Source organism: Amphiura filiformis, chromosome 4 (genome assembly GCF_039555335.1).
Source record: "Amphiura filiformis chromosome 4, Afil_fr2py, whole genome shotgun sequence".
Classification (NCBI taxonomy): domain Eukaryota; kingdom Metazoa; phylum Echinodermata; class Ophiuroidea; order Amphilepidida; family Amphiuridae; genus Amphiura; species Amphiura filiformis.
This window is the reverse complement of record NC_092631.1, coordinates 80,809,258-80,832,002: the sequence shown is the minus strand read 5'-3', so window position 1 is coordinate 80,832,002 and position 22,745 is coordinate 80,809,258. Positions and strand designations below refer to the sequence as shown.

At 34.3% G+C, this 22,745-nt stretch overlaps 2 protein-coding genes across 3 annotated transcripts in view; both read right to left on the bottom strand.

The window, feature by feature from the left end:
- The window catches only part of LOC140151499 (uncharacterized), a 29,379-nt gene extending 17,827 nt beyond the window's left edge, over positions 1–11,552 (bottom strand). Inside the window, exons 1-5 of the mRNA XM_072173856.1 lie at positions 11,434–11,552; positions 9,659–9,786; positions 9,113–9,196; positions 4,065–8,044; positions 2,829–3,087 (exon numbers count right to left, since the gene is read on the bottom strand). Of these exons, the coding sequence (XP_072029957.1) occupies positions 2,829–3,076 (248 nt within the window). The 5' untranslated portion in view covers positions 3,077–3,087; positions 4,065–8,044; positions 9,113–9,196; positions 9,659–9,786; positions 11,434–11,552. The remainder of the gene's footprint in view (positions 1–2,828; positions 3,088–4,064; positions 8,045–9,112; positions 9,197–9,658; positions 9,787–11,433) is intronic.
- A 669-nt stretch (positions 11,553–12,221) lies between these two features.
- LOC140151497 (uncharacterized) overlaps positions 12,222–22,745 on the bottom strand; it is a 28,359-nt gene continuing 17,835 nt past the window's right edge. For both annotated transcript variants that reach the window (XM_072173854.1, XM_072173853.1), the window contains exons 5-7: positions 19,876–19,974; positions 18,666–18,746; positions 12,222–16,514 (exon numbers count right to left, since the gene is read on the bottom strand). Coding sequence is in view for 1 of the 2 variants with exons in the window: in XM_072173853.1 (XP_072029954.1) it covers positions 16,266–16,514; positions 18,666–18,746; positions 19,876–19,923 (378 nt within the window). In the remaining variant the exon portion in view is untranslated. The remainder of the gene's footprint in view (positions 16,515–18,665; positions 18,747–19,875; positions 19,975–22,745) is intronic.

Here is a 22,745-nt window from a genome sequence, read left to right as displayed (position 1 = left end):
AGTATACATTTTTATGAAGGCAAGATATTAATAAATCTTAATATATAATACAGATTTGGGGTAAAAACAACATTTATGAAGAAAATCACACAAAAAAGTGAGTTTTTGGCAATATTTGTTAGGTACATCATAACAAAAAACACTCTTTCCAAAATATTTTATTTTGTTTTTAGCTCAATCTTGAGGCTCCATTCCAAAAACGGTTTTTTATTTTTTGATATTGGCCTTATTTTTTGAGATATTGACCATATAAAGCATCAAAATGAAATTTTTAAAATTCAAAAACGCCTATTTGCATAAAATGATGCCTAAAATCGGAAATAGCCCAAAATATAAAAAAATGAGAAAAACGTTTCTACAGTCGATCATGCTTTTTACGATGATCATATTTGCTTACCTATAGATGCTGTATTTATTGAGTTATCGTGTACCTATATCGTCATTTTACCGAAAAAATGAACATTGAAATAATGGCCGTTGAAGTTTAAAGTGGTCACATTTTGCACTTTCATCGAATCTCGCAAGAGAATGCGGCCGTTTTATTTTTCTACCTTACATTACATAAACATCGGGTAAATCCACGGCCCCTTGAGAAGTTTGAGCGAAATCCATTCATAACTTGATATTTAAATCGGGGAAAGAACTTGAAAAACCCACATTTTATCAGCTAAAACGGAGCCATTTGACCACTAGGTTTTGTGCTTCCGTGGTGTTTCCATAAGATGCGCCGCGCATGCAGATAAGCGTCGCGTTAGACTTCTCCGTAGTCCACTTGCCAATTGTGCATACTCTGGCTATTACATTTAAGCTTAAAACTCTGATTCAATTATTTGCGCCCCTCTGTTTGTTAGCTTCCCAAGTGGACTACTGACTTTGGATTGTGGTTTACATTTTTAACACGGGACTCTATGGAGAGTTCTGGCCTAACTAAAATTGGTCATGATGTAATGCATCTTTAAATGAATCTGGCTTGTGATTGGTCGCCCAGATCTCGTTATTGTTTAAATCCTCCCGACACGTACCATTACCATTAACTATACATGGTACACATCTATCTATGGAATGCGGCGCTTTTGTGCTGGCGCGTAAGTTGGTGGATGAACGTACGCATCTAGTGCGTATTGTACCACCATGCTTAGTCTTGTGGTTAGATTTGATTGATAAACAAGTATGATTGACAGTGTGTTTTAGAGAATGAAGTCCCGGGGTAAAGTTATGCTTAAAAGTGAAAGTCCATAGTCGATTTTTAGCTCGTAATAAACTGGCAGATTCTAAAATTAGAATTGTTCAGTATTAAAGTGCCATTATAGTTATGCCATTATGATATGTTGTATTCAATAATATAAGCCTACGTATACTTTACTTTTACTGTCACAAATATAATTATATAAAATTTTTCATAACCATTTTATACTAGTATTTTGATGTAATAAATATCAGTATAATTTCGAGTTCAACTGAATGCGTTCATCATGATTAATAACATATTTTTGTTTATCAAAAATCGACTATGGCATAGTCTAGCGTCGCGTATGCGTAGCGTATTTGTGCGTTAACAAATTGCGCGATACGCAACGCGATGCGTTGTTGCGCGCGTGTACCCTGCTGGTACAACAAAGATTTTCTTTCCTTTTCAATTTCAAACACGAGTGGAATAGTGAAATAAAATCCTTAAAATTTTGCAGTTGGAGTTTACAAATCTGGATTTTCATATTTATAAAAAACATAACAAAGTACAAACATATCAACAAAAACTCAATTTTGCGAAAGAAACAATGTCTAGAGTACACAGCTGCCTTAAGGCGCCTGGGATAGTGTTTTTTTTTCTTCTTCTTCTTTTCTTTTTTTTTTTCTTTGTTTCTTTTTTCTTTCTTTTTTTTTTCTTTCTTTTTTTTTTTTTTGCTTCTGAATTTATTTTATTCTGATCTCTGTAAGTCTTGTCCACCTACTGCAGCTGTTAGTATATCAGGTCGCTATAATTAAAGACAGAGATAAAAATAATTTATCGCGTCTGATGTCACAGTCAATTACGATCCTTGATTGGTTTACACAGGTTAATCAGCGCGTAAAGGAAGACCGATCTATCTGGTGCTGATCGGAGAAAAGGAATAGCAGCAAATGGCGAAAAGTTCGTACTTTTACAAGGCAAAAAGCAGCTTTTCTAGGCATTGTGGACATGGTGCCTTCACCAAAGAAAGTTTCCTACTATAAAGACCTAACTTTTGAGATGGATTGCATGTCGAAAGGTGCAAAATTAACAATAAGGCACCCGGTTATAAATCCGCGTTCAGCAAGTCATCATAACGACACTTGTAAACAAACCGTGCTCGAGTTTGATTGACAGGTGACGTCAGACACGATAAATTGTCTTTATCTTTGTCTTTCATTATAGTGGCCCTGCCGGTCATGGTTTAGAAAAACAGGGATAAACCAGAGAAAATTTCTGATCCCAATTTTCATTTAGTAACTGCTCTCAACAACTACAGGTGCTCAATCTATTATAAACTACCTTTAGTGATCTTTCTCCCTGCCACACGGAGAAAAACACTAAAGGGAGTTTGAAACACGTTGAACATAATTAAACAGGAAAACGACTATTCAATATGAACCAGTACTAGTACAGAATATTTTTCGCTGGGAAGTCAAAACTTATGACAAAACCTCATATTTAACAAATTTGTAAATTTGCGTGAGACATTGATTTTGGAAATGGTGTTGCATAAAATATGGTGTTTACTGTTTACTGGATCCACTTTTTACATAAAAGGTTTTGCATTTGATCTTTGAAATTACATGAGGTTTTCCCGCCCAGTTATGTATTACCATACCTGTCATTACGATTAGAAATTCCCCCAGTTGCAATCGTCGTGGGTGGAGCTTGTATGTAAGTTGTTTGTTGGGGTTGATATCCTCCTTGCGGATAGCCAGATGGATATCCTTGTTGCTGTTGTTGGGTTGGATATCCTTGTTGTTGGGTTGGATAACCTTGTTGTTGTGGTGGTGGTGGGTACCCTTGTTGTTGTGGAGGTGGGTACCCCCCTGGTTGTGTATTGGTTGTTTGAATCACAGTAGTCATGTTTCACTTCTCTGCATATGAAAAACGGGAATAACTATAGAATATTAGTTAAGTGAAATTTGGGGTAATACCCCGGTGGGATACGGTTTTATCTAGTCACAGAGTCCGTATCGAGCCTGATACGGTCCGGACTCCTTTTTGTGGCATGCAGAAGTATTAATCCATTGGTATATCGCGTTGATTTTGAAAAATTGTCAGTCAGACGGTGAAAATGGTGCAATTAAAACGGAAATTCTGATAAAACTATAATATATATCCCCGTAAAGTTTGGTAAAATCTTTCTTATCGAACATTATTTGATTGAACCGCCGTTCGATTGAATCAAGCGTGTATTTTAATCTACATGAACATATCATATGAACATAATATTTTTTTCTATTTTGAGTGTGTTGTGCAACAAACCCAAAATAAACCCTGCTTTAAATTCTATGTCGTCTTTTATTTCTGAACGTACGTTGTTAAATTCTCATTTACCAATTTTCATTATTGCTATTTGATTTATAGTCGTACACGTACGAGCTGTCATATTCATAATACCAAACACATGTATATATAACGATGTGCATGTACAATTTTATTATCCGATTATTTTAACAATGTTAGAAAACAAGGAATATGAAATTGAATATTCATACGTAAGTCAAATTTAATAAGGAATATGTTTTAGCATAACACCTGACTATGTATGAACATAAAACTATTAAATGGAAAGATAAAAATACAATTTGATTCTTTAATACCCATTTTACTTGTACCAGTAAATGATTATAATACGGTATTGGATAACATGATGTGGTAACAATTACACGAGCTATGTAATGAACATATTAATGGCTTTCTTGTTGGGGTGTGTTGTGGACAAAACCTGCTCTAAACTGTGTGCAAAAAGTAAGATAACTATCGTCTTTGATTATTACCAATGACCACCATTCCCCCCTGATTACCAAATCAACAGCAACAAGAAATCACAAAAAGAGCCAATACTTACCCAGTACGCAATCCGTTGGATTACAAATATCTTTTATTGATGTACCAGTACAAGCGATATTACAGCTATAGGTGTGTTCATTCTATTGTCTGCAATATTTCCAACCGTTCACAAGGCAACCGTTCATTATGCAATACGTCATGACCATACAAATTTAACGTTCTGTTTATCCAGATATTCGAAGCTTAAATCTTCAATATTTTAATTGAACATTTATTTTGAATGTGTTTAGTGTGTTGTTTATAATGTTATAAATATTTCACACACTCTTAGATAGCGATAACCAGTCAGAGCAAGCGTTAGAAAAATGGAAACCATGCATTGATTGTGTCTAAATGCACGGGCGTACACTACTTTTGGACGCGTTCATTTTTCTTGCGGGTTCATGCATTTATATTTGCTTGTACTTCAACACTTTAGTGACAGTTTTGTTATAAAAATAGCAAAAATCGTTGATATTTGTTTTTTCGTGTATGAAATAGGTTAATAAATGCGTATAACTTCTTGCTCTAGAAATGGTAAAACAATACTGCACTTGTACTAAGATGTTGATGCGTCTAATGCACCCCCTTCGGGGTTCATGCGTGCATTAGACGCATCAACATCTCAGTACACGTGCATCATTTTGGTACAATTTCATTCCCAACAAGTGAAATGCATTCATTAACCTATAAACATCGAAAACTTTGCAACTATTCCAAAGTTTATCTTTGCTCCTACTGGTACGGAAAGTTAGCATTTAGTTTACGATGACCCCATGAATGCATCAATTTGCAACAAAAAAGGAGTCCCATTTAACACAAAATATTTTACCGAAGACCGAATTTACCGAATGTTGGGTTAACGTTTTTAATAACATTCACAAAACATTTTTGAAAACTTGATGTCAAATATTTTAACATAATGTACTTTCAGTGTTGACAAAATATTTTCAAAAAGTGAAAAACAAAATATATTTTTGAATAATATTTTGACATTTCGAAAATGTAGTTGTAGTGTTTTTCATATAAAACGTTCAAAATGTTTTCATGAGCTTTATATAATCCGACATTTAAATGTTATCAAAACGTTTTGACCAAAACATAAACATGTTTATATCACATTTATAACGTTTTAAAAATATTTTATTGTGTTTGCTGGGTTGGTATTCATAATACTATGATGTATGATATTAATAGATACTACTATTAATGAAATTGAATGAGGACATGGACTGAGGCTTAATTTTAAAATAATCTATTTGGCGTCCCAGATGCATGTTAGAAACATAATTTTTACAATATCCAAAATAGATGCTAACACCACTAACAACTGCTTTATATTCCACAAATTATTACTTTTAATAAGAAACTGAGATACTGGTAATGCATTTTTTGCTTTATATATTACCGCAAACAAATCAATACCACCTCAGGCTGTGTTACATGTACATGTGTAATGCAACCATTGAACTTGACCTTGCGTATAGTTTGCATATATTTTGTCGCTTAATTTACACAATTTTAATAAGTATATGCCTGACTTCACCTTCCATTCAGTGCCAACGATTCTCTTATCATGTCTCAGGCCAGTAGACATGCAAGTGTATATAATAAAGTAAATAGTAGATGAATATAAGAAGTCCATGCAATGTAGTTGGAGTCAACCCATTTTACATTTTAATAATAATAATAATAATAATAACACTAATAATAATAATAATAATAATAATAATAATAAATAATAATAATAATAATAATAATAATAATAATAATAATAATGAAATAATAATAATAATTATTATTTTGCGTGTAATGCAAGAATATACTGCACTCGATGCAAAAATCTATTGCTGTATCACACTCAAGGCCATTCCACTCAACTTGTCATTTTTTCTCCTTTTGCAACACATCACGAGATGAACATTGTATTTGTACTTGCAAAGTGAAGGTTTAAAATCATATGTTTGCCCGCTCTCGATATTTGTTACTGTTTTCAGCTGTTGCTAATAACTTGCTATGGAAGAGCAATGACATTGGCAGATTGAAGCCATATTACATTTCTATCACATCCCCGGGATCACATCATAATTTCTTGCATAGCATTAGCAACGTATATGTAATTACAACTTCGATGCAGCCAGTCAGATAATCAACTTAACACTCACAGTTATATAATATCAATATATTAAAGGAGTATTTCGTGGTCCTAGCATCTTCATTTTATGACATTTTTCTGAAAATATCCACGAAAAAAGCCGATTTTGCCTTTGAGAATTACTCTGCTCCATAGACAATGTGTTGTAATTTCGTCCTGGTGATATTTTTGCCAAAACGAATCAATCTGCAAGAAATTTTCTGTATATAAACATTATGTAGCTAGAGTTTTCAAGTAGTATAAAAATCTCAACTTTTCTGAGAAACGTGGGGGTGGGGATAATGCTGTGGATCACGAAATGCCCTTTTAAGTCACATAACGGTATGTATGTTTATATTTTTGGTTTAATATTTTTTTAATTATTCTCAGAACAGCAGTTCATTTCAATTTCATTCGTATGACAATATAGTAGCTGATTGGTATATACTTTTGAAATTGTACCTCTTACAGTCTGTATCAAAATGATTGGTAATATATAATTTTGATACATCCTGTATCTAGCAATAAATACAATTAATTAAGAGTATGGAATGCAATATAACCTGTAATCGTGTTAATGGCCCGGATTGAAGGGTTCGACTTCATTTGAATTGACACGCAATGGTATAGGCTTAATTTATCCAAATTTAATTTTACTATTCTTTACTGAAATTAGGAAATGATATTGATAACGAATGTCGCCTTATGTCGGGAAGAGTTTCTGCCCATTGTAAACCAACATAATGAGCTCAAATAAAAGAAACGTGTAAGTCGAGACATGTGTTAACATTTACAAACATGCAAAAAAATCTGGTTGTAATAAATTAACAAATTACATGACAGATCTTACATTATGGCTTTAACGTACATACATCACTTGCGAGCACACCATTTATGGGTTAAAGTTTTTTTCGACTTCGAATTGAATTGATACCTAATGGTATGTTAAATTAAACTCAGCGCTGTATCTTGATTTAAAGCCATAATACACGATTTCCGTCGAAATATAATCTTGTTATTCTTGACTGAAATTATGAAATAATATTAATAATGACTGTCAGGAAGAGTTTCTGTGCATTGTAAGCCAACATAATGAGGTGAAAAGAAAGAAACTCCACTGCGAATCTTGATCGTTTAACGTGAAGCTTTTAATTGCTTCCATTGGCTATTCCAGAAATTAATGACACCCCGTCCCTAATGAAGACATGTAAATGTGTACCATAAATTTTTGGGAAATCCCAGACCAAAATTCTATCAATAGAATGATTAAACAATAAAATGATTTAAAAATTGGGAAGTCCCTGTGTCCCTAAAGAAGACAGGCAAATTTTGACCAACATTTTTGTTTGGGAATTTCCAAGCCTAAAATAAAAAGGTGTCTTTTTCGTAGGAATTCCCATGTCTTCTTTAGGGTTGTGAAAATAATTACCTTTTTATCGGGGGGGATTCCAAGAGCAAAAATGGTGAAATATTCTGGGAATCACATGTCTTCTTTAGGGGCGTGCCTTTAATTTATGGAATAGCCCATTTAGATGTAAGGTGGGACATGTGTAACATTACCAAATTATGCCGAAAAGTCTAACTTGAAAAAAATGATCAAAATTGAGAAATCGTATATTATGTCATTAACGTGCGAACACATACATGGAGAGGACATCATTTATACCGTCATTGATGGGTATTATACTGGAATTGGACGTTCTGAGAGTGAATCCATACCGAGAGAGTACACGAAATAGTTGACCTTCAGCGTAGTGAGTAAGTTTACCCAATTTATTGATGGTAATACAATGTTCTTCATTGTTACGCTTTATTTCAGATTTGGTGTAAAGGTTAAAGATGTCACCAGCAACTTGGCCGAGGACCTGTATACGAATGAGAACAAAATATACAATTGATAAATAAATAAATAAATAAATAAATAAATAACATTCTTGTGATATATTATTCTCATCATTTTTATACAGCCTGTCTCAAAACAAAAATTGTGCAAGTGAAAAGCGCCCTCTTGGCAATTATAAAATACCGTTGTGACATCAACGTCAAAGGCGTAATCTTAGCTCTCAAATGGTGTTTGTTCTGTTCACTTTGCTTGTTTGAATCTCGAGATATGTTTAGTTAACACCGTAAGGGTAAAATCATAATTGTGCCACTTTTACTAGGGAAGAGGGCTGTACATCATATCATGTACATGTAAATCAAAATAATACATCAATTACACAACAATACAAATTTAAATTTGCTTTTACTGTTTTATCATGATACAGGTATAATGGTTATCTTTTTCCACTTAAAACAGATTAAAAGATAATTAAATATTTCACATTCTGCTGTAAAATTAAATACATGTGCATGTCACTGATTTTACCATGGTAAATACTGATTTCTTTGTCACTCAAGACATGTTCAAAGACAAACAAATATTACACACTTACAGGTTAATGGACGCGTATTACTTGTTGGGAGATAAATTAGGCAAAATTTGATGACGTTGATGCGTCTAATGCACGCATCAACATCAGCTATCATTGATTTACATGTACAGCCCTCTTCCCTAGTAAAAGTGGCACAATTGTGATTTTACCCTTTCATTGTTGGTTAAACATATCTCGAGATTAAAACAAGCAAATTGAACAGAACAAACGGCATTTGAGAGCTAAGACTGTGCCCTTGACGTTGATGTAAGCATCATGTCACAACGGTATTTTCTAAGTACCACAGAGGGCGCTTTTCACTTGCACTTTTTTTTTTTTTAGACAGGCTGTACACATTATTTTATTTGTTTTATATATCTATTTCAAAACACTTGTTTCAAAATACTTAAATTAAATTAAACATCGAAAAATAATTCTGATCATCTATGTGTTTAGTAATATAGTTTTAGGATAACGATAATAATTATTCAAAACTTTAACATGATTGGTCTTTCTTACCGATTCTTCAGAAAAGATATGCATTTTGAATGTAGACAGCATATTTTGATCTCGATATCGTGTCTTTACTTGAAGGTACTCCAGCTGTCAAGAAAAACCAAGCAATTAGAGTTTTTCAATGTCATTAATCTTGGATATTATTATTTTCCATTTTGAGATACAATCAAAAACAGTATATGGATTTCTATGTAAAGTATATTAGGCATTTGACCTTTGATGAACCATAACTTCACTTCCAGATGTCCGATGAAGCTGGTTGAGGTGTCATTTTGAAGCTTCGTGGTGGATGGTCACATATTTCTTATAAAAAATATCGAAAGAAAGGTGAGTGAAAAGGGTGCCTAAATATATAATTGTTCAGTGACACGGATCCTTTTTTTAATTTTTTAATTTAGGGTTTTCACTTTCACAGGTTCTCAGCATGGGGTGGGGCCTACTCAAGGATGGCAAGATGTGGACACGATAGAACAAAAATTTAAAAAATAGGTCGACTAAAAATGTTTTTAACAAAATAAGTAATGATATTGGTAATATTGAATAACATACTTCCTTTGCTCTTGTACTTTGCTGTGGGTACTGAGCAATAGGTGGTGGCGCTGGGTAGTATCCGGGTGGTGCCGACATTGCGGTGGTCAGTGCTCTGAGACAATTTAAAAAATCACCATATAAATTACCTGCAAGGAAACATGTACACAAACTGATCAAATCCAAGAACTATGATAGCCCTACTGAAATAAAACATTTCAAATACTAACAATGTTTAAAACTGTCTATTTTAGAAAACGGAATAAACCAAAATATGACAGAATGTCACGTACTTATTTTTAAAATGTTAAAACATTTAAAATGTTTTTTGATATAAATATCTAACATTAATCCGTTCTAAATATGATCAAAAACAATTTGCATAAATCTTGATAATGCAAAGCTATCCAAGACAATATATACAACGGAATAATTTATCTAAATATTACACAATGCTGCTTTAATCTAGTATAAGTTTAAAAATAAATATATTTTGCCTTTAATTCGTTAAATAATAAAACTATTAGGTTAGTATGAAGCTTGATACTTTCCAAGACACTATATAGGCCTACTAATCGTGTTTCGCCATCCGTCCCTATACCTTTGTACAGAGGTTTTCCCGGGAGGTAAAACTTGATCAGACGTATTAATAAGGAGTAATAATTGAATCATCTTTGTCGCCTCATATCCCTTTTAAAAGGAATTTTATAACTATTATTTCTGCGTGCGCCGGATGCGTTCACCCATTATACCAAAATACTATCGCTTAAGGGCTGGGGTATGAACGTTTGGACAGTATTTATTTTGGGACATTAGAGCACATCAGACATATCGAATTGCATTCTGAATATGAAGAATGTCATTCTGATATCAAATAATTTTGATTTTTTGAAATTCGCAATTTAATACACATTTTATGGCAAATCATTAAAAATGGATATTTTTGATATTTAACAGTACTTGAAGTAAACTTTATAAATCTGATGATTTATACTTAAAGTGTATGTAGGTGGGATGAAAAGCCGACGAAAAATTGACAATTTTGACCTTTCGTATTGAGATTTTTTTCCCCAAAACACCAAAAAAAATTAGGTCTTTTTGGGAAAAAAATCCATATCTACAATATGAAAGGTCAAAATTTTCAATTGACCGTCGGTTTTTCCTCCCTGCTACATACACTTTAAGAATATATCATTAAATTTATATAATTTACTTCGAGGACTGTTATATATCAAAATTTGAAAAATATCAAATTTTTATAATTTGTCATAAAATTTGTATTATATTGTGATTTTTAAAAATGAAAATTATTTGATATCAGAAAGACATGCTTCGTATTCAGAATGCAATTCGATAGGTCTGAGGTGCTCTCATGTCCCACAAAAAATACTGTCGAAACGCAATAAACGCTCATTTTGGATCCCTTAACCAAGCGCGGAAGTGAAATAAAAAACGGAGCGGTAATTATTCAGTAAGCTAGGGGCTCAAATGTTTTTGATGACGTCACGGGTGGTGAAACACGATATTGCCGATTGAAGACAGAGTTCCGCAGTCTAAACTGCATTTAAAATTACATTTGCTTCTGCACAATACAACATGCAACATAGCACATGTATCGTAATCGTCACAATAACGGTTGTAGAAATGGGAGAAATAGAAGCTTACTCTAGACCATAAATATTAATCTGGCATGTCTAGTATTGTAACTATAAAGAATATAATACTGTGACCTGCGTACCCGGGCTGCGTACCTTTAATGTAATTATGCTATACTTTCACTTAATAATAACACTTACCGTGAAATTCAATTAAGATTCAACGTGATTCGTTGTTTATATATAGCAGTACTGTCTCGATTGCATGATACACATACTTCGATCTTTGACCTAAACTACACCACAGACAGTAGAGAGAATATACATGAGTAAATTAAGGGCGCAGTACACTAAATCACTATGTGAGTTAAAGTATATGTGACCTTCCACGTCGAAACGCTCGTAAAGTCGGCCTCTGGTCAATTTTGTTTTCTTCCGTGTTTAGAAAATATATATCATAAGCTTTACAATGATATATCATTTGACTTCAAACACTATCCAGAAGCGGAGTTATGGCTTGTTAAACTTTGCTTCTTCAGTAAAAGGGTACATTTATTTTGGCCCTGCATCAGTTGCGTAGACGGCGGGGGGGGGGGGCAGAGTGCCCCCTGACAAAAAAAAAAGAAAGAAAAACTGCCCTCAGACAAAAAAATGAAACAGAAAATCAGGAGGGCAAAGGAAAAGAAAAAGGGCAAGGAGCCCCTTTTCTAGCAAAATTCAGGGCCAAAATAGTGTAAAATACAAAAAAAATTCGCGCTACGCGCGCACATTGTAACAATTAAGCCTTTTCAGCCGGATAATGGGCGAAAATAGTGTAAAATACCATTTTTTGTCGCGCTACGCTCGCACATCATCCAAATAAAACTTTTTCGGGAAGCTCGAAGACGTAGTATTGTATGATGCAACTGCAATTTTTTTCGTTTGTGCCCCCGAAATTTTATTTTACCCCCCCCCCCCTGACCAAGAAAACTGGCTACGCCCCTGCCCTGCATTATTTCTCTTTTTCCACTTCGCTGGTATTAGGCCCTACATATAAAATTGTCATAATTGGCGGTCACTTCACATCATCCTTAAGTCAACGAGGTTCAGGAATGTCCTCTCATTGTTGATTTTATAGTTAACCCACCACTTGAACAGGATTTGACCAAAACAAACAAAGACTAGAGCTATTTACTAACTCTATACATAGGTATAAGCTTATCCTCTTCAACAATAGGATTAAAGATTGGCGTTTGACTGACACTCAAATGAGAAACATGTAGGACAAAACATTACATGAATACAACCTTTATGCACATTTTGCACTGTACCTCGAAATACAATTTGCCGATTTTACGAGTGGTTTGAGATGGATGGTCACATATGGCTACTGGAGACAATGAGGACAGGTAGGTATCCTTAGGGAGTGTTCATAAATACTGTGGTAGGGGTGTTGGGAAAGTTGGAACCTCGGACATCATTTTTTTTATATCCCCTAAAAAAAGATAGATTTTTTTATCCCCCTTTTATGGTCTAAAGTCTTTTTTGATTCACCCCTTCAATTCATGTTTATAAATAAATAAACCAAAACTAGCCTATATGTTGTTAACTCATTAGCTAAAAATTACCGTTTTAGAGTTAATACTTATTGGAATTAGGCTATAGTGTTTTACCAAAATTGCAAAGTGCCCAAATTACAAAGTGAGCAATTTGCGACCATTGTCCGAGTTCTAATTGTTGGCGCCTGTTTAGCCAAAAAAATGACCCCCCCCCAAAACATTTTTTTAAATCTTTTTGCTTGTAACTCAAGAACGGTATGTCGCTGGTAGGCACTTTTTCTGAATCCAACAAATAAACACAAATCCCGACAGGTACACAACCCAAATTGAAAAAAAAGTAAGTGAATGTGCCGGCGTGGGAATCGAACTCACGACCTTCCGATAGACGGACGCTAGAAAGAACAGTTTACCAACCCAAAGTGTTACATACAATTAAACAGGACAACAAGTAAACACAAATCCCGACCGGCACACAACCCAACTTGAATTAAAGCAAGGGAATGTGCCAGCATGGGAATCAAACCTACCTGGCGATCTCAAGACAGACGCTCTATCCATTAAGCTACCAGCGCTCACTGATAAACGCATCCTGCACAAGAACAAATAAACACAATGGGGAAAGATTGTACGCTACAAGAGGAAACTGAATATAATTAATAAGAAAGAACAATTTACCAACCCAAAGTGTTACAAAAGTGTTACTAGAGATCGGAAGGTCGTGGGTCGTACGTCTCCTTGCTTTTTTTTCCAAGTTTGGTTGTGTGCCGTTCGGCATTTGTGTTTATTTGTTGTCTTGTTTAATTGTAACACTTGGGTTGGTAAACTGTTTTTTCTTTCATATTAATTATATTCAGCAGCTTCCTCTTATAGCGAGCAATCGTTCCCCATTGTGTTTATTTGTTCTTGTGCAGAATGCGTAGCCCCATAAATATTTGAAATAAAGAGTATACCAATGCATTTAAGAATATGTACATCAAAAAAAGTCAATCATGACAACTTCCTGAAACCAAATGTTTTTGACCTATGACCGCTTGAAAATCGAAGGTCAACATAAAATGATCGTGTTTGGCAGTTTTGATTGGATACTCCGCATCTTAGACGTATAAAGATTTCGCGGTATGATTAAATCGACGAATCACAGAGCCAGAAATCACGGTGTATCCTTAGTGTAAGAGAATACCAAACAAATCCCAACTCTAATCCTAACCCTAACCCTACCCTAATCCTAACCCTAACAACAACCCCAACCCCTAACCTTAATCCTATTAGTATTTCGTGCTCTCTTACACTAAGGATAAACCGAAATCACAAACAGCCAATCATCTTAAGCGTATTCAATTACTGGCCAATTAAATCTTAGACGCTTAAGATTTAACACGTCTAAGATTGACCATACACCTTCACTATAATAGTGGTGGACGGTATCGTGATTCTCCCAAAATGTAAGACGGACGCTTTATAAACTTGCTGTGTTATTTGGAGAGATACACCACCAACAAATATTATCCTATTGAAGTACATGTAGTAAAAAATACAAGAAAGTAAGTATAGTTTTCTACCCGATGTGAGAATGTTGAGAAAGTTTTGACTAGATTTTCGTAAAGATTTACCATAAAAATGCTTGCCCCTCCCCTCTTGGCCTGGCAAAAATACACCCCTCCTTCGGACTGTCCCCCCCCTGTACTTGCCAAATAGTTTTGATCCCTATTTGCCAACCTTTATTACGGTCTAGAATGATAATTACTAGCGTAGCGAGCAGAAAAATATTTAAGCACTTCCGTACTTTTTCCTAACAACCCATGAATGTCTGCCAAAAATCGCTCGGTCCATCCTCTCGGCTTGCCAAAAACTGCTTGCCACCTCCCCTCACCCCTTTGGCTGGCTAAAATTATCGCCTACTCCAATTTTACAGGCTCCTCCAGGACTCATAATTATTGCACAGCCCCTAAGAAACAAGCGCATGAAGAGTGTCTCGCAGCACCCTCAATGCCACTTGATGAGCAATCTCAAATGATATTTTAAAATACTTCCTATTCAATACGACAGGAATATTTCTGGTATTAGGCCCTTTACAATTGATTCTTAGTTTCCTGTTTCCCGCCCTCGTCCAAAGTAGAGAATTTAACTGTACCATTACTTATGTATAAAATCACACAAATTTGTAAAATAATTAAATGCATGTTCCTTGTCAAAACGGGTGATGTAACTTGCGACGACTTGTTTTAAAATAAAGAAAATAATAATAATTAATAATTAAGTCACCTCATCCCTTGTTTTCAACCATGAAACAGGAAACTAAGAATCAATTGTGAAGAGCCTTATAGAAGATATGCAATACGACGACGTCACTCACAAGTCATGACAGACCCATCGTCATTTAAATAAAATTATGTTCTCTATGAGACCTGGTAAAACTGTTATTTTAACTTTTTAAGAAATTAATACATTTATCAAAAAACTTTTCGGAGATCACTCTGTCCGACCCCTTAATAGACGTTCATATGTGATGCGATCAAGCAAAATCAGTCGGAACTCGGAAATATTGATTTTGAGATATAGCCAAACAAAGTGAACATTTCCTTTTGTTTTCTATTGTTTTGGGAACTCTATAATCGCTCATTATCTTTGGACCTGGCTGTTCAATTTCAATGGGGTTTTCTGCAAAATGCAGCTTTGTAAATGCTTTTTACTATCCTATAAAAAACTGAAAATTTAATATTTTCGAGTTCCGACTGATTTTGCTTGATCGCATCACATATGACAAACATGGCAAAGGTCCACCTCTCAGTGCGCTACACAGTAAAATTGAATTGTTGCCCACAACTTGTACATTACCATGGCGGTACTTTCATGTACATTCCGTAATGCATTTTAGCACATATACCGTAAAGATTCACCTAATGGCGCATATTATGGGCTCCTTTGCTTTGTGATCAATTTAACGTACACAACAAGAGAATCTCAACAAGAATTAAGGGTCCGTACCCTTTTTTGCTGGTGCTATTTTTACGGGTTATGTCAAGGGAGCCCATATGCGCTATTATATATTGGCATTTTGATTCATGTTCAGTTGACATCACAATTATGACATCCTCGATGAGCCTGGTTTCTCAAGTGTATAGAGGTCCATGATCCCAATCCCGGACCACCTACAATTGACAAAATGGGGCGAATGTGTTTGTATAATCGGATGGAGTTGTCACAGTCCCCGGGTCGCAATCATGATGTTCTATCGATGCAAGGATTGTATTACTAGTATCTAAACTTAGTCTAGTCTTTGAAGTTGTAACAATCATGATTTTACCAGAAAGCAGAGAATATTTCTATTTATTTTACATCTGGTTCCATGTAACAAATTAACATCAGGGAAGCCGTTAGACAATCGAGTACATCAAACATTTCGTCAGCGGCAAAAATAAACATAGCACCAAAAATTATTATTGCATACAGAGTAGATATAAACAAAACAAAAGTTATGTAATTATTACAGCCTTTTCACGGTTTTGATCCATTGTCATCTTGCAAAGAAAACTCATACTGTGGTCTAGGAGCAGGATATGGCATAACATTTGATGCTTTCATATTGAATCCCCTTGATGCTAGCATTTTGAAGAACTGAATTTGAGTATACTGTAGTAGTTCTGATGCGCCCACGTTGACTTTAAGACAATGCACAGCTGGTTTACGCTTTATGGCTTGATTAGACATCATTGAACTTATATGAGGATATAGTTCATCTAAAATCTGTTAGCAAATATAAAAATTAAAATGACAAACGTCAGCTTTGACTATAACACAATATAGTGGGTTAAAAGACCACATTTCAAATGATGGTTAACAATTAACTGTGACTCAAAAGTCGCAATATCATTTTACGCTCATACATCTCAGTCTTGTTGATGTAGCTACCAAAGGTCACGCTACCTTTTTACACGCTCTGCATATAACCCTGGTGAGTAGCTACTACCAACTATACAGTATCCCAAACGTCACGCTGTTATTGTATACGCTCATATAGATTCAATATAATCGTAGCTATTGCCAAACCGATATAGCATTCAAAAAGCACACTACAATTTTATACGCTCATCTAAATTGCTTTAGTAGCTACCTTTACCAACAACATATATCAACTTATTAAAAGCGATTAGAGTAATGATTTATAACAAGCTTGACAATCCAACTTGACATATCAAATATCAAAGCACCATCTAAATAAAAACACATCCTAAATATGCGTGTCCCTGCTATTTTGAATACCCGTAACTGAAATCTATACACTAGAGCCATAAGTTTTCCATTTTTTGGAATTCCGTTTTGTCAAATGTCACTTTCCGTGTTTGTATGTTTTTGTGTCAGTTCCTGCAGAACTGACACCTTTAGTACAGGTTTGACGATCACGTGACAAATCGAATCTGTGACGTCAATGTTAATATCGATATCAATTTAAGGCTGTTCTAGTTAAATTACATACCCATTGGCATTTTGGCTGTACCATTTAATTTACATACTCAACATTTCCCTGTGCACTTAGTCCATGAATTGATCCTGATTTGCATTGTCGTATAGAGTTATATTTTTGTACACAACAGTGATGTTACTATTGTTTTAACTAAATGAAGCATACTTTTGCTTTTATCCTTCTTTGTCCTTTATTAATTATAAATTAGGTGATTTAATTAATATAATTCTTTGTTTCAGCGACCCAGGGGTAAACAGACAAACAAAAACAAAGGTCAAAATCCTTCAATTTCTGTGAAAATTGAACAAAAAGTACCCAAATCCCTACATTTTATATCTCCCTGTGTTATAGACAAATTGTATACGTCACATTTAAAATCATTTAAAATGACTTATAAATTGCATTATGCTATAATGGGGTCTTATACATTTGTATTGTGTGAACTTTGTTTTTAAATACCTTTGGCTTCCAGGTTAGTTTCTCGGAGCTAGTGAGGTGTATCTGGGTTTAACTTGGTAGGGTGGTGGTAAGTGGCTGCCCTAAGACTTGATGCATTTTTGGCGCAAAATATGCAAATTAAGTAGCTAATTTGCATATTTAATTTAAAAATAGTTTTTGTTTTTTTTGCCATTTCGAAGAACTGGTGAGGCGTATAGGGATATAACTTGATGAGGTTGTGGTAAGCGGCAGTTTCACGGAGCTGGTGAGGTGTATTGGTAGGGTGGTGGTAAGTGGCTGCCCTAAGACTTGATGCAATTTTTGGCGCAAATTGGGTAGCTAATTTGCATATTTAATTGTTTTTGGGTGGTTTTTTTGCCATTTTGAACTGGTGAGACGTATAGGGATGTAACTTGATGAGGTTGTGGTAAGCGGCAGTCGTAAGATCCGATGCAATTTTTGTCGCAAGATATGCAAATTAGTCACCACATTTGCCTATTTTTTTTATTTGTCGAATTGCTTTTGGCCATTTTTCGGAACCATCTTTAACATTACATTCAAATAATAATTACATTGTAAATTGGAACTGACACCAATTTTTTTCAGGAATATCTTGTTTGTTTTGTTTTTCGTTTTCTTGTAGTTTCTCCGTGTTTTGTCCCTTTTACAGGAATAATAATAATAATAATAATAACAACAACAACAACAACAACAACAACAACAACAACAACAACAACAACAACAACAACAACAACAACAACAACAACAACAACAACAACAATAATAATAATAATAATAATAATAATAATAATAATAATAATAATAATAATACAATACTAATAATAATTAATAATAATAATAATAATAATAATAATAATAATAATAATAATAATAATAATAATAATAATAATAATAATAATAATAATAATAATAATAATAATAATAATAATACAATACTACTACTAATAATAATAATATGTAAGAAAAAAATATACCGTTTCGTCTCCAAACACCAGAAGATCATAGTGCTTGGAAAATCCCCCTACCAGTGAAAACTGCAATGTCACAAAATCGCTCTGTAAACAAAACAAACTGTAAATAAGTATAACAAAAGATATAACACTATAATAAATTATAGTAATATATGTATTATGTAAATTAAAAAATTCTAAAATCAAGAGAAAGAAATCTGCTCCACTCTACGTTCATGTATATATCTAAAAATATAATATTGTGCGTCCATGAACTTGGTAGGCCTATGTGCGTCATTTGCCCATGTTTCATATGGGTATTGTAGGCTACATGTACAGTATAAATTCATCTGGTTAAGAATTTCCACATATGAGTATCATCAAAATTGCAAATGGGCAAATACCCGTTAAATTTTCCTTAACACCCCTAAATTGGCATTATAATACCTTTAAATTGAGATCAGTTTGAACTTGGTAGTATGTTGCGTTAATAATACAGGGTGTCCCTGAAAGAACTGTATCGTCGGGAACTATAAATTTTTGGGGTATTTTAGGACATAAACCAACCAAGAATATATCAGCTATCACATACTTTTTGAATTTTGACAATTGACCGCTCCGTTTTTTGAATAAAAGAATTTTACGTCACTTTTAAAACTGGACCTTCGCCTATTGCTTGTAACTTTACTTCTTGAGGTCACATTGGATTCAATGTGGTGTCATAATGTGCAGGGTTAGTGCATCTATTAAAAAAATAAATATCCCCCAATATTGTTCGGTTTTGAAATTGTGATTATTTATCCAAGTGTAAGGATACTTTATTGGCGCAGTATATTTAATTGCCCCGTATATCGTTAAAGCGCAGTGATTTATAGTGCGCTACGCACAGGCACAACGCCTAGACGTTGATCCATAAGACTCGTCACACATGTCGCTGACCACTACGGCCCCACATCATTCCATAAACCATTTAACAACTCAGGGACCTTGCAGCTGCAAGAGCGCACACCCTGGCAATTCTTTGTATTTCTCTATATTTAATTACCCCGTTTATCGTTAACGCAACATACCACCAAGTTGAAACTGGTCCCATTAAAAGCTATTATAATGCCAGTTTAGCGGTTTTAAGGAAACATTGGTGGGTATTTGCCGTAATCAATTTTAATTTTTGAAGTGGCATGTATATGGGTGGGTGTGTACCTGCTCGCCTTTGTGTAAACCATAAATTACATACCTCAACTTTGACGACAGGGTAAGCAGGTGGCGGGGTTTCGTATGCCATGGTTTCTTACTTCCTAACTGAAATATATCTACCCGTCAAATTCGTCAATGCCTAAATAATATGATAATGTGAATAATAATAATAATAATAATAACAATAACAATACATGTAATAATAACACTAATCAAAACATAATCTACGATGATCGCGTGTGACTTTTTGACAAGATTACATCCGCCCTCTTCTTCAGCAGGGACATGTCCTTAAGTTAATGCGTCTCCGTATTGTTCGAACTTACCTGGCGATCGCTTATCTACAGCCTTGCGGGAGGGGTGTTATGTTTTGCCGTTCGTGCCTCCATTAGACTATGCCATAGTCGATTTTTGATAAATAAAAATGTTATTAATCATGATGAACGCATTCAGTTGAACTCGAAATTATACTGATATTTAGTAGGCCTACATCAAAATACTAGTATAAAATGGTTATGAAAAAGTTTAGGCTATATAATTATATTTGTGACAGTAAAAGTAAAGTATAGGCCCTACGTAGGCTTATATTATTGAATGCAACATATCATAATGGCATAATTATAATGACACTTCAAATTCAATACTGAACAATTCTAATTTTAGAATCTGCCAGTTTATTATCCGAAACAAACAGAGGGCGTACGGTGACTGAAAAGATCAGTTGTGAAAATCTATCAATTGTGCACTCATTAATTAAATCAGAGTTTTAAGCTGAAATGTAATAGCCAGAGTAGTGCACAATTGGCAAGTGGACTACGGAGAAGTCTATGCCTCCATGGACTTTTTGCCCACTTTAAGTAACCTGCGTACTTGGGGTAAAAGAACTAATGCTAACTGCAAAGAACCACTTCGGCCACAATTTTTGCTGACATCACCGAGTTGACGGGTTCTCTACTGGTGGGGGTTCTATCCCTCATAACATCCTGATCACCAATTGGGTGATTGGGTCAATGGGTGAGAGCATGATTTTTGGCATTCGGCGAGACCAAAAATTAAAAAATATGGGATCATTGGGTGAGAACATGACCTTTTTTTTAAATAGAAACTTTGGGTGAGAGCCGAAACAGCGCCAAAGCGCCTAACGTCGAATTTCTAGTTCTAAATGGCTTTAAATTTCTTTGTTTGTTTGTTTTTCAAAATAAATAACAAAATCAGTGATAAATGAAAGTTGCTGTTCAAATTGAAAAATAAGGGTCTTTGGGTGACAGATCAAATGGAAAAATAGGGGGTCTTCGGGTGAAATAGCATGTGTTCGTGAAAAAATATTGGGTCTTTGGGTGACAGCGACGCTGAAAAGGGGGTCTTTACAGCCCTGCGTGTACGCGTCACCTCCAAAATGGGAGTACCCCCCCCCCCGGGTTATATTATGCTATGCATTTTACACTTTTAAACTTCTCTGACTATTGACCTACTTTTTCACATGCCGCAGTGTTGAGAAAATATTCGTGCCTGTTATATCCCAAACACCCACAGAGGTGATAGTTTACGACGAGTTTTGTAATTATTACTTGATTTTGATATGTAAGTAATACGATAAAGTCGTCATAGGCAGTAATGTGTTTGTATTAAAAGAAATAACAAAAATTATTATTTAAGTAATAGAAATACTATTTGGAAATTGCAGCAAGATTTGCTAGTTCACCAGTTTTGCTAGTTTTCCTAATCTTTGGGCTAAATTAATAGCATCGTGAAGGTCATATATATCATTTTATACTGACAGCTTCGGCATGTACTTAAATACAGCTTGTATGTGCATTGTGTTCAGTGTGTACACAGGCTATTTACTTTTCAAATCTTGTGACAAATAGTGCTTGCTGATGCTTGTATAAGGTATTATAGACACATTATTAGAATGCATGTGTACCAGTAGAAATGGCACAGGTTGAATAAAATAAATAAACATATGAATGAATATTTTATTCCCTGGATTATTTTTGTTGGGACAAAATAATGATATAGTTTGACGCTTTGAAATACAGTTATGTTAATCATAATAAAGTTACAAAGTTAAAAAATAATATCGAAATATTGTAAAATCAAACTTTTCCCCTCATAAGTTGTATCAAAACAACATATTGAGGAAATTGTTATGACATATTTTTAAACTTTGATATGGAAAGATACCCCAGCCCTGTAGTCTCACCAGAGAAGATGAGCAGAAGTCTTTTAATCTGATGATAAAAAAAACCTCTAGGTATGATTACGAAAATGTTTTAAATAACTATTATCTACAAAAGTTTTATAACAATGTTTTATATTAAATGTTAACATAAAACGTCTTCTGTTATGATGTGAAGGGTTAATATAAAAACAGGGAAAATCTGTTCCAACTGACCAGCAGAGAACAAAGGATAAGCAATAGATAAGATTAAAATCAGGGAATATATGACACAACCTCCAATGGGGGAATAACAAACGTATCATCGTATAAAGTTAAAAACTCTTTTAACTTTGTTTATACGTTTTGTGTTATTCCCCCATTGGAAATCGATGTTGTGTCATATTTTCCCTGTTTTTAATTGTGAACTTGACTTACTCATTCTTTCATTTCTCTTGACAATTTTTCATTTGCCCGCCCTATTCCTTTTAAAGGAATTTTTATAAAATACATAATTGCAGACATAATTATGTTATGTTCGTATTCGTAACAAGCATGGTCACACGGTTGTAAGCTGTAAGTTATATTATCATGATTATTATTATCAGATCATGAACATGCATGAAAGCCATGAACTCTGCGAATTGTATGGCACTATGGCTGACCTCATATCCCTGGACTGACTCAGACTTAATCATCGTAACGCACAGTACTACGATTAATACTACTACGGTGTAAGCTAATATAGTACA